Source organism: Notolabrus celidotus, chromosome 15, assembly GCF_009762535.1.
Source record: "Notolabrus celidotus isolate fNotCel1 chromosome 15, fNotCel1.pri, whole genome shotgun sequence".
Lineage (NCBI taxonomy): Eukaryota > Metazoa > Chordata > Actinopteri > Labriformes > Labridae > Notolabrus > Notolabrus celidotus.
The window spans coordinates 5,756,919-5,769,270 of NC_048286.1; the positions used below are offsets into that span (position 1 = coordinate 5,756,919).

The window sequence follows — 12,352 nt, forward strand, 5'->3', positions numbered from 1 at the left end:
AGGCAATACCTACTTCCTGCTACATTAGTAAGTAGTATGTAGCAGGCCGTTTCGGAAACAGCCTTAGACTGGGTCAGTTCTGTCTCTGAGCATTGTGAAATCTCTTAATGGCTTCCAAAACTGCCTTTCCAACATTTTTAAAGCGGGCAGTCCGGTTATAACCTGTAGAAGTCAGTACTGACTGATTATGGTTTGGTTATCTGTATCGCTTTATGAAGCTTTTATTTTGGTACTAACGGCGTCCCATACAATTCACACTGCCGCCTAGTTGAAGTACCAAAGTAAAAGCATACAAACGGCGCCCCACACTAGGGTCAGTTTTAGTCGAGTTATGACTGAAAAGTAAATGTCTGGAATCAATTTTTACAGATTTTCATCTTCAGAAGCAGCACAGAGACTAAGGGGCTTATTATAATCAAGTTCTGTTTACTGTATCGTCTGGTTTTTATGATTTCAATTAATATTCCAAGCATATCAGACTTGGCTGCCTTGAAACAGAAGTAAAACCTTCATACAGTCGATTAGGGTGAAATATATTGAAATTTATTCAAATGACCTGCCAGGGCTGTAGAATTAAATAGCAGGTCTTGAAAAGAGGCTGAAAAACGATGCCAGGCTTTATGTTTACAGTCTGACTGACTGAGAAAAAAAAACACAGACAAAGAAGAAAAAAAACAGAAAGGGAAAATTGAATACATGCAGAGTGAACAAGCTAGTGGGCTGGCGGCGTCCCATTCATTCTCATCAGTCTGTCCTGTTCCCTTAACGTCTCACTGAGAGCCGGGCTGATAGGCTTTTCACGCTGCACACCCACTTTATTTAAAGGCTTTACGCAGCACCATTCACTGCAGTCACACCTCAGTGGCAGTGTCTAAAAAAGGTTAGTGTACACTGTGTTGGAGATCTGACGAATGGCATTCAGTCACCAATAAGAGAAACTTTTTATTCTCTTTAAAAGGCTAAAAAAAAACAATGATGAGGCTTTGTATTGTACGTTCCATTCACGATTTCCTGGCCACAGAGTGCATTTTGAAATGACACAGTGCTTTTGTCATTTGCAGCCATTTATAGGGCGGAAAAAGCCTAAAATTACAAATGATCAGGTCCAGAAACACAGCGAACACAAAAAGTGTCAAACAGCTAAATGGATTATTTCATATCTGGCAACCAGTCAGTCGACTCTAAATAATCTGCGTCAGTGTCATCTGCAGATAAACATGATCCTGCAGAGGGAAGCAGTGAAAGGCTTACAATAACAAACACAGAGCTATCGTGTAGCAGCTGGAACAGGAGAGGTCAGATTAGGCGTTGACACCAGACTCACGTGGAAACTGGCTGCAACAGAGTTAGAGGTGCAGGCTGCGTAGAGACAACCACAGATGATTTGGTTTCACTGGTTCTGTGAAAGTCTGTGCTGTTCATGTTTAGACAAAGGTCTATAGAGGGGAGTCGGCTGTTCAAAATGAGGTACTGTTTGTCTGCAAAAGTGTCATCAGCCACCAAAAAAGGAACTAAAAATGCTGAACGATGGAAAGTGATACAACAGATTAACACAATAATGATTGATCTACAAACTTCAATATACTTTGATTATTTGCAATTTACCATGGTGATTTTAATCCCACTGAATCCAGTACGAAAGCCTCAAAATACAGCTAGACATCATTTCTATTTTGTTTTCCAATAAAAGTTCCAGACTGGTGGCCCCCTTTGAAATCTGATTGGTCCCCTAGGTGCTGCCCCAACATCCTGAACTCTGATTGGCTGTTTCCTTTGTCAGACATTGTGCGTATGTTTGATTCAATTGCTGGAATTATGTTGCAACAGGTTTATAGTAGTTTTCTTTTCAGTTAAACGTAGCACTTTAGTTTTGTTTTTTGTCATTAGCACTTTAAATTCAAGAAGATACCAGAGTGTTGCTGATAAATGTATTTCCCACACTGTGCAGGAGTTTGCTTGCACTTTTTAAGTCCTTTAAACTCTGAATTTGGACAAACGCCATTTTTTTGAGTCCTTAAACAATAGAGCTCAGAAGATGCATTTGTTGCTACTCTGTTGTGTTCTCTGAATGACGCTTTAATGGTAATAGTTAAAGTTGGTTTAAACAGAAAGAGTTAATAAATTACATTAATGTATTGGTATGTGTGCACAAATACTTCATGCCACCCCTGAATAAGTCGTGCTCCATTGGGTTACCCCAATTTAAAAACTCTGGACTGAATGTGTTCCCATTGGTGTGTTGTTGTCATGACTATTTTCACGAGTGAATAATAAACAGAAGTTTAAAGAGAAGTACCCATTACTGTTTCACGAAGCCCGTACTGATGACTACAAATTGCTTCTGCTGCTTTTGCTGACTGCTTGTGTGTATTCAACGGTCAAAGCCCCCCCCCCCCAAATACTTTCTTTGGTATTAGAAAGGACAGAAAAGCTGCTATATATTAAATATTAAAAGGTGAACCTGGTAAATGTTTTCATTTTCATCTTGGAAAAATAAAAGAAAAATGATTTTGTGATGAAAATGAAAGGGGATTGAGTCTCTATTGATCCAAAAACATGTATACTTATTGTTGTGGCTCTAATTATAGCTTAAGCGTTTAAGAGCTACCATCACCCAACTATTGACGAAATCCTCAGATCCGATTAACCTGCATCTTGTTGCATGGGAAAGACTATACTTCTATTTTATTTTTTATTCAGTATTTTAATTTAATTTAATTTAATTTAATTTAATTTAATTTGTATTTATTTTTATTTTCCATACTAGATGTAAAGCGGCTTTGGGTACCTAAAAAGCACTATATAAGTCAATCAATCATTATTATTATTACTTCCCACATACATATACACAGATTGTTTATGTATGAAATTGGCAGGGATCATTAGCACAACACTTCTCACCTGGATGTCTGATATATTATAACTTATTACATATCAGAAACCAAATTCCAGAGAAGTCCTGACTACTGCCAACAACCCTGCATTGTCGTCTATCACTGGAGTATCCTTATTCAACATGTGGCAGCACCCTGTGTCAATAAACCATCAGCCAATCCCAGCCCAGGAGTCAGGGGATACCACTCCGTCTCTCAGAGCCGTCACAGTCTTTGGTTTCAGCGGGGTGGTTGTGTTTTGGCTTTGGTAAATGGACCATGGGTCACTTCTACTTACTGGAGGGTGGAGGTTGGTGGAGTTAGTTGGTAAAGTGACACCAGGGGACCTCAAAGTGAAAATAAACCCCAAACACTTAAGAACAAATCAGTGGGAAATCTATTAGCTGTTGTCATCAGACTCAGAAATGGAAAGAATTCTCTGTTTCTTTTCATGCTTAACGTCCCCTGAGGAATAATTACAATCAGTATCTCTGGCAGTGTAATGGGATCATTTCAGAAAATCATTATGAAGGCAGATCCCTGTAATTCTGATAAAACAATGGTGGTTAATTATTAAACATCCTTTGATTTTGCAATGAAGGCAACTTAGTCATCACTAGAAATAAGTGCTCTCAAGTGAGTTTTCACATTTTTCAGAGTTTGATGGGAGAGCAGTGGAACGTTCCACAGGGATTATAACACTAGATCTGTCAGCATACCATTATACACAGAAATATCCACAATCCTCTAGGGCTCAAATAATTGAATGGGAGAACAATTTTCAGACTATTTAGCTTCTCAGTCTAATAAGAGAAACCACCAAAAGTTGACTGGATCTTAAAAGTATCAAGCCAAAAAACAAGCAAAGCCCTCCACAACCATACACAGAGAAGAGCATCAGGAAAGGAGCACAAAGCATATAAATCTATGTATTAAATTATCCTATATTTTGATTCCAACAATATATGTATGTAAATGCTTCTTAAGAAACCTACTTCTACTAACTTTAACCACAGACACAGATCAATTCATAAATGTATAAATGTATCCTATCTGTGAGTATCTTGAGGGTTAACTTTTGATGGCACTATATATATTTATTACTTTCAAATCCAGAATAGAATTTAAAATCCTTCTTCTGACCTACAAAGCTCTTAAAGGTCTGCCACCTTTGTGTCTTAAAGAGCTCATAGTGCCTCTAGAAGGCTACGCTCTGAGCATTCAGGCCTGCACGTCGTACCTAAAGTCTCTAAAAAAGTAGTATGGGAGCCTTCAGTTATCAGGCCCCTCTCCTTTGGAATCATCTACCAGTCAGGGTCCGGGAGGCAGACACCCTCTCTACTTTTAAGAGTAGGCTTCTAACTTTTCTTTTTGATGAAGTTTATAGTTAGAGCTGGATCAGGCTTGGACCAGCTCTTAGATAGGTTGCTATAGACTTAGACTGCTGGGGGAACTGACATGCTGGGATCCTAACTCTCCCTGTCCCATTAAAGTTACTAACCAGACCTTTCAGGAGTCCCTGAGCTCCCTTGTCTTGTAGGTTCCTCTGACTCGTTAACGTAGACGACCTGCTGCTGTGGACATGCCAGACTCCAGTTACTACAGCTACTACTATCCATCTCACCACTATCATCTCCCTCTCTTTTCATTTCCTCTATCCCTCTCTCCAACTCAGTCTCAGCAGATGTGTGTCTAACATGAGTCTGGTCCTGCTGGAGGTTTCTGCCTGTTAAAGGAAGTTTGTCCTTGCCACTGTAACTTGCTAAATGCTGCAAAGTGCTCTGCTCATGGTGGATTAAGATGAGATCAGACTGAGTCCTGTCTGTAAGATGGGACTGGATCTTATCCTGTCTTGATGTTGGGTCTTTGTTAATAATAGAACATAGAGTACGGTCTAGACCTGCTCTGTTTGGAAAGAGTCTTCAGGTAAGTGATTTGGCGCTCCATAAATAAAGATTGATTGATTCATTTTGAGATGCTAATTTGCTAAATTTAGCCTTTTGTTATGATATTATAAAAACAATACTGCTGACTCATCTGTAAATCATAAAATAAGCAACACACAGTCTCATCCAGTCCAGCTCCCTCTCCATCTCCTGGTTACCTGCTAAGAAAGTTAAAATGCTCTAAAACATCACTTTCACACTCCATATGTTCCTGACTCCACACTTCAGTCTTGAGTGAGAGTTCACAGCCATACCTACAAGTTACTGCAAACTTTACAAACTCTAACTCGCTCTATTTCTCCGCCTGCACCGGTCTTTCTTCGTCTGAAGCTGTCTTCTCCGTTCAAGCCGCTGACACCAGAGCCAGGACTTCTACTGAGTCGAGGCGACAGTGTAAATACACAAGACATGACAATGACGGATGACTTGCTGTCAGCTCGCCGCCTTAACCAAGGACGGAGTGCATTTTCTGCTCTCCTTCTCGTCACACACACAAAACAATTAGTGCTACAGTCGCATCTGAGGCAAAAGGGAGAACATCAAATCTGTAATCACCCCGCTGCTTTCACAACCGTGTTCAGCAGTGACCTCAAACTGTGGCGAGGACTGCGAGTCTTCACTCTGCACGTTGACAGATTTGTCCTGTCAAGAGTGAGCAAAACACCAAACACAGGGAACACTCCCCAAATACACAAAGAGTCGAGCGGTGCATAAACCTCCTGAAAGTCAACCACTGAATTTAGATTTGCAGATCAATATGTGCAATTTCATGTCTGCCATTGTTGTTCCTGCACAATTTGTTTCATGTCCTTTACTACTATTGAATCGATTTGTTTTACAAAGCTACAGAGACAGGTTGTACTTCATTTATTACAGTTGACAGGAAACCTCTTTGGACTCTGGCTCAACTCTACAGCCACACAAGACCTCCTCTCTTCTTACGTCTCATCAAATACATAAACGATGTTCATATATGGTAACAATAGGAGTTAATGAAGAAAATATGGGACTGCAAAGGTAGATCTGGGATGGTGTGAAGGACCTGGGACTGAGAGGTATTCGCTGTTTGCTGCAAAAACTCAAGAAGTTCTGATTTCTGTAACTCTGTGTAAGTACATTTTCATGAAACCATATGAACTTCTGGTTAATTTGAAAGTTGCCTAAGGAAAAAAAACTAACAAAAACAATTCAAATGGAGGTATGTATCTCCCATGTTCTCAATTAAAAGTTTAATATTTAGGGCCTGTGTCCACTTATAGCTTCTTTTCTGCTGATAAGTCCAATGCAGTTCACAGTTGAAAGCTCCTAAAGCTCATGAAATGCTTGATGTACTGAAGCATGCTTTGCTTCTTAAGTAATATGCTTCTGTTTATTCCTGCATGGATACCTTTATTCATATTACCCTAATGCTGCTTCTTGCTTGCCTTCAATCACTAAAAACTACATAAAGAGATAACGTAACAGTCTTAGAGAAAGTGGCAAAGTGGACATAGACATGGAATACATGCAAGACAAGCAGGAAACATGCATGTTTTTTGGTTTCATGCATGTTTCCTGCTTGTCTTGCATGCTTCATGTATTCTATGTCTATGTCCTGAAAATGGAGATAAAGTTGTTTGTAGACTGTGTCCGGTTGACTCGATTGGAACAATGTGTAACCAGCACAGGCATGTGGATGTTAATCTGGAAGGAGGACTGAAGACTGGTCGTGCTAGCTCTGCTAATGTTGGCCACACCCTGCAAAATAATTTGCGACCTTTTTGACTTAGACTCTGTGATCCTGTGTTAAATGAAATAGGCACAATTTTGACTTTTTCTTTTCTAGTGTCTTGTTACCTTTAAAGCTGGGGTTGGCAATCAGATTTAGATACACTTTTTGTCATACTGGTTAAAATGATCTTTATGTCCTGATGGCAATCAATACATAATGTGTTCCTAAAAAAGAGCAAAAAAAAGCTGCTATCTACAGCCGGAGTAAACCTGGGAAAACACCAACCAATCACCGTTTTTTGCCTCCCCAAATTTTAAACCAATCAAATCCCGTCCAGCCGTTCTGCCCTCCTCCTGCGCGTACATTTCCCCGGCGTGCACTCCTCCGAGTCCCCGTCTCCTGCCTCTACTTCGCCTAACTCTATTTACTGCCCCTCTCGCTCGTCCTCGGGCCTGTCCCCTCTGACCTGATGAGGTGCTTTGCTCAGGACTGTAGTCCGGATCAGAGTCTAAAAAGCTCTCACCAACAAGCAGACTAATTAATGACGTTCAGTAAGTCCTACAGAAAATGTAGATGTATTGTAGCGTCCGTCCGGACGCTGTAGTGATGACGAGCCGATTCGTGAACACGTTGAGCTTTAATAACCGGTCACTGTCGGCCGTGATCACGACAACCAACAAAGCAACAATCAATGTTTGAATGAATGAAGAACTTCTCTCTCGGCTCGCACACTCTACACCTCTCCTGATGCCTTCACTGACCGTCAACACTGTAGGAATTAAGAGCATCTACACTGAACATGTTTAACAAACAGTAGAGCTGTTACAGTATTATATATGTGTTATAACTTTTCTCCTGATATTGTGTCACTGGTACAACTGGATAATGCTAGCATGATAGTTGTGAGTACTAACAGCAGCCATGTTTGTTTGTGTTTTTAACTTTCACAATGATAATGTTTTGGTGAGGACCGGTTTTGAATCAGTCACGATCATATGGTCGAGAATCAGCGGCGCTCGTGCATGTGAGCGGGGGGGGGCGTCGTTTTGGAGGAGCTCCGAGGGAGGAGGGGAGGGGTTAGACGGAGTCCTGAGGAAAACTACATTCAAATTTATGCTGGTTTTCCGAGACTACCAACCCCAGCTTTAAATGTCCTAGGACTGGACAAGGAAATCCCTTCTACCCAGTTATTATTTCTGCTATTAATCCTACGGCAAAATGTATATCAATTGTTCCTGTTTTCTTTGAAATGTTCATTGAATAAGAGCAAATATGACAAATGTAGACTAGTTTAAAAAAATACATAATGGCCACTATGTGAGTAAAGTTGACACTGGAGAACTTTCAAAGATAGCACTATAACCGCTGAAACTGAGGTAGTGAGAGCTCTACCCAGCATGCTTTTAACTTTTAAACAGTACGGGAGGTATTGCAATTCACTGATAGCTGCTTAACACGGCAATATATGTAGAAATAATGTGACACCACAGTCTGAAACAACTTCATTGCACTGATTGAACTGGAGCTGAGGAACTAGAAATGTACATTTCACTGAGTTACAGTGTTGTAAAATCATAAAACAGCAATACTTTCTAAATGAATGAGATCCCTGAGGGGCTTTCAGTTCAGCAGCAGATTCAAACACCTCTCAGTCTCAGGACTAAGATATGCACCTGGAGAAGAAAGATGATGGTGATGGTGATTTTCCATTCTACCTTCAGCGCACCGGTCCTTACCTGTGTCGTTCTCAGGACGAGGAGTGAGGTTAATCTCGTCGGCTACTGTTAAAGGAAGTGGGAGGAAAGAGGGGAGGGGTACAAACATTTGGGGTTCAAGTTAGTGCTCATGACATTCCACATGCAACATCCAGGTAGCGCTGCAAACATCACAAACTGCTTCATCTCAATTAGCATCGGACGCCATGCGAGACGAGGAGGTGGAGGTGGAGTCGGGGAGAGGGAAATGAAAAGAGGGCTTGAGGATAGCAATCAGACTTGTTGTGATATCAACACGGCACACAGCAGCAATCTGGTCGGGAAGATTAGATATGATTATAGAGAGTGCGAGCAGAGAGTCTGTGGCAGCCAAAGCAATCAGCGACTGTTTGAAGCCATTTCAAGGTGAATCAACACAGAGAAGTTCTTGACTTTGGAGAGAGATGCAGAGTCTGTTTTTACACAGAGGCAAGTGGGTGGAATACATTAAGACATAAGGAACATGTCTGAAACGTGGGGCCGTGCAGGGATGTGTGCCGAGGTTACATGAAATCAGTTTGAAAGAGTTTAGAGTCGCTGAGGTGAGCTAAGTTTAAGAAACAACTCTATAGAAGTATGGATACAGCATTTGAATGCTTACATTTCTGAATAAAGTTCAGCTAGTGTTTCTCAACTCCTAAATGTCTCAATTTTTAGACACTTTGTGATCCAATAATATCTGTTTGTACCAAGTGGTAACTATTCATTGTTGATATAGTGAATTTTATAGAAGGAGGAGGGCAAAACAGCAGCAGAAGGGAAGACAAAATTATCCAAAACACAACACATTTGAGCCTGCAATGGAGGAAAAACCATGTTTACTTTGTTTTGCAGCTTACAACAGCCGTATAATATTTAAATTTGGGGTTTAGGAGCGTTACCGTCACAGGAAAAGCCAGATGCACGTATGATTTCTGGAAAATGTGGTAAAAATGTGCCTAAATATATCAGATTTAGGATGTGAGGTGTAGCGAAAACAGAAGAAGCTCAGGCGGAGGAGGCAAGAATTGTTTTGTTTGATTTGTTTTCACATCAAATTTGCAGATTTAAGAAAAAAATCTAACTTTCCGATTACAACTTATATCTTTACATAGATGGTTTTCTGAGTCAGAAGCCAAAAATTTAATACATAATTAAACTAAATAAACCACAAAAGGTTCAGAAAGAAAATATTTGGTAGACTGCTCAAATGTGCAGAAACTGTGATGTTCATGTACATCTTTTGCAAAACTGGTCTTTTTTCATCGATCCAGCTTGATACCAAATAGATGCAGCCTCCAGAGGATTTTACGTTAAGTCATCTTAATTTGTATATAATAAATGTAAATGGGTTTCATTGATAGATTGATGGAGCATCTTGTTGTAATTTGAGCGATTGTAAAAGCATGATGGCTTTCCCATTCTGCCTCAGCCACTGATCCCGGAAAACACATATCATCCCTCCTAACTCCAACAATCCTCTGATATAATAAAAGCTGCCCGGATGTTGTGACGGTCTTACCTAGATCCATGCTCTTGGACTTGCGTGTCTTGATGATATCGAGGTGGGCGGCGTCTCCGAACTGCTTGGTGCGTTTTTCAGACATGCTCTGGCGTCCGAAGCCTTCCCTTTGGAACGCAGCGTCAGGATTATTTTCATCTGGACCCTGGGAACTGGAGGGAGGGATGAAGGTTAAACAAGATTTATGTGAGAGATCTGAAAGAGGGGAAAGTGTGCTGCAGAACCCAACGGACAGGAATACAATCAAAGTATCTTCATATGAAATATCAGAGTTTCAATTGAAATAGATGATAGAGGTACAGGAGGAAGAAGAAAGGACAGTCACTAACGTGGTCTGGAGAGAGGTCAAGAACGAGTAAAAGTTAGAATGGTTTTCAGAGGTTCAAAGGATCTTCCTTTTTTGAAAAAGTACAAAAAGAAGGTGAACAATGGAGAGAAATTATATGAAAGAATAAAGAATCTGTAGAAGAGGGAAAGAAGGAAAAAGAAGAGTCTAGGTAATAAGATGTGAGATAAAAAGTTTGAGTAAGGTGTGTAAAATGAAAGTGAAAGGAGAATAAGATGGAGACCGAAGAAAAGGCGAGGACAGGGGCTGACAGGAGGGAAGAAATGAAGTGAGACCAACGGAGAAGAAAAGGAAAAGACAAGGCAGCGAACAAGACGAGACACAAGACAGATCTGAGAGAAAAATCAGGCAAGGCAGAGAAGAAATGAAAGACAAGTACATTAAATAGAGACTGAAGAGAGAGAGAAAGTGATGGATAGAAAACGACTGTGAGGCTCAAATATGAACAGACACTAAGACAAACAGATCGCTGTGAGAGTCATCAGAGAGCTGGAGCCTTCATTAGCCCAGAAGTCACACATAGACATATACACTGGAAGCATCCCTGATGTTACTATTTGAAGTATTATATCTCTGATTATTTGATAAGGATTACAGCAGCTACAGCCCTTCATCATACTGTTCATAGATCTGTTTAACCTCCTGATAATGTCATGAAAAGACTGAGAAAAGAACCTTGAGGTGCATTTTGACAAAGACTTCCGGGGCCTTTTAGCCCCCAGAACTACTTTACCCTGAACTAAAAGGTTCCTGTGCCCCCATTGTTGTCTGCGATTCGACCGCAGGCAGAAGTCCCGGGTAGATTGTGCAAATCAGGCCAGTGATGTGTGAAGGGGGAAAAAAAGTAAATGCACTACACCACCAGACCAGTAGAGGGCAGTAAAACAAAGACAAATGCCAGTCATCACAGATGACACCATAGAAGCAGACGGACAGGCAGGTATCACAACAGTTAGCCTGTTAGCATGGCTACCCGTTGCAGAAATCGGCCGGTGTTTTGGTTCAAACAGCGACCCTGTTGGCGGCCGACTTTCAGCCTGATGCGTCCCTCACAAATGTCTGTAGATGAACATTGAATATCTAATGAGGATATTCTTATATCTTACTAAAAACTAAACTAGGATGCATTCCGGAGCCCTGCTTCTGTTTTTCACCAACTGTGTAAACTCCACAAACACTGACACGTTCAGCTGAAGGTCTCCATTTTAAAGGGTCACTTTGAAAACCGTAACACCGGGAGAGACGCGCATTCGCGGTGGGCTGAGAGAAGACTGAGAGAAGTACACACACATACAAAAAAGATAGAACAAATAAAAACTAATGAAAGAAAGAGAAATCAAGTGAATCACAGATGTGTGTGATGTTATTGTGGACGGCGGGTGGAATAAAAACACTGCGGTTAATCTACCAATTAGAAACGTTCAGCACTGCCTCATTGAAAAGTACTACCCCCAGCAGGGGCTTTTCAGGAAGAGATTAACTACCCCTGTACTCAATTTAGACCCTGGTTCCTCCAATTGAAACGCACGTAGTTGGGTAAAGTCCCTAGTTCCGGGGTAAAGTTCCTGTGGTCGAAAAACGCCTATACTGGCCTTCATCTGCAGTGTGCAAGAACAAAGGTCCTTACTTCTTATATCACGTTTTGAATAAAGCCCAAATGCATGTAATAGACTTCACAAGCTGACACAGAGGAGCTTCATTAACCATGGATGTAGTAAAAGTTGAAGTTCAGCTCACCTTTCATTCTGCACGGGCAGCTCTTTGGCCCACGACGGCGTCACGTCAGCAGTGAAGCCCACGTCATCGTGGGAGCTGGATGATGATTGGTCGGAGAGGTTGGGTGGAAGGAGGGGCGGCCCGTCGTCCTCGATGATCACCGTGTCGTCCTGCGGCATGTTGACGGTCGGTGAGAGCTGGTAGTTTCCTGCAGGAGACGAGACGTGATCTCAAGTTAGTCAAAGATGATGAATCTGTGACTGTGAGGTTTTGTTCACAGTCAAACTGTGAAAAGTGTTCTGCAAAGGGGATCTTTCTCAGGCAACTTTTTGTCTGATGAAAAACAATTTTGCATCAGGAAATCCATCATAGTGGAGACAAACAGGCCAGACACAGGAGATTCTGTTTCCCAGAACACAGTGGAATATGAGGGTGTTCCAGTAAGATAAAACTGTCTTCATGCATCAATGTTATGATTGAGCAAATGGATAATAAAGGTTAGTTT

The 12,352-nt window shown here is 41.1% G+C and overlaps 1 protein-coding gene across 4 annotated transcripts in view; it reads right to left on the reverse strand.

The window, feature by feature from the left end:
- Window positions 1-12,352, reverse strand: part of pard3ab (par-3 family cell polarity regulator alpha, b) — a 372,199-nt gene that overhangs the window by 113,006 nt on the left and 246,841 nt on the right. For all 4 annotated transcript variants that reach the window (XM_034702113.1, XM_034702112.1, XM_034702111.1 and 1 more), the window contains 3 exons: window positions 11,869-12,055; window positions 9,786-9,937; window positions 8,267-8,311 (listed from right to left, as the gene is read on the reverse strand). In XM_034702113.1, coding sequence (XP_034558004.1) covers window positions 8,267-8,311; window positions 9,786-9,937; window positions 11,869-12,055 — 384 coding nt within the window. The remainder of the gene's footprint in view (window positions 1-8,266; window positions 8,312-9,785; window positions 9,938-11,868; window positions 12,056-12,352) is intronic.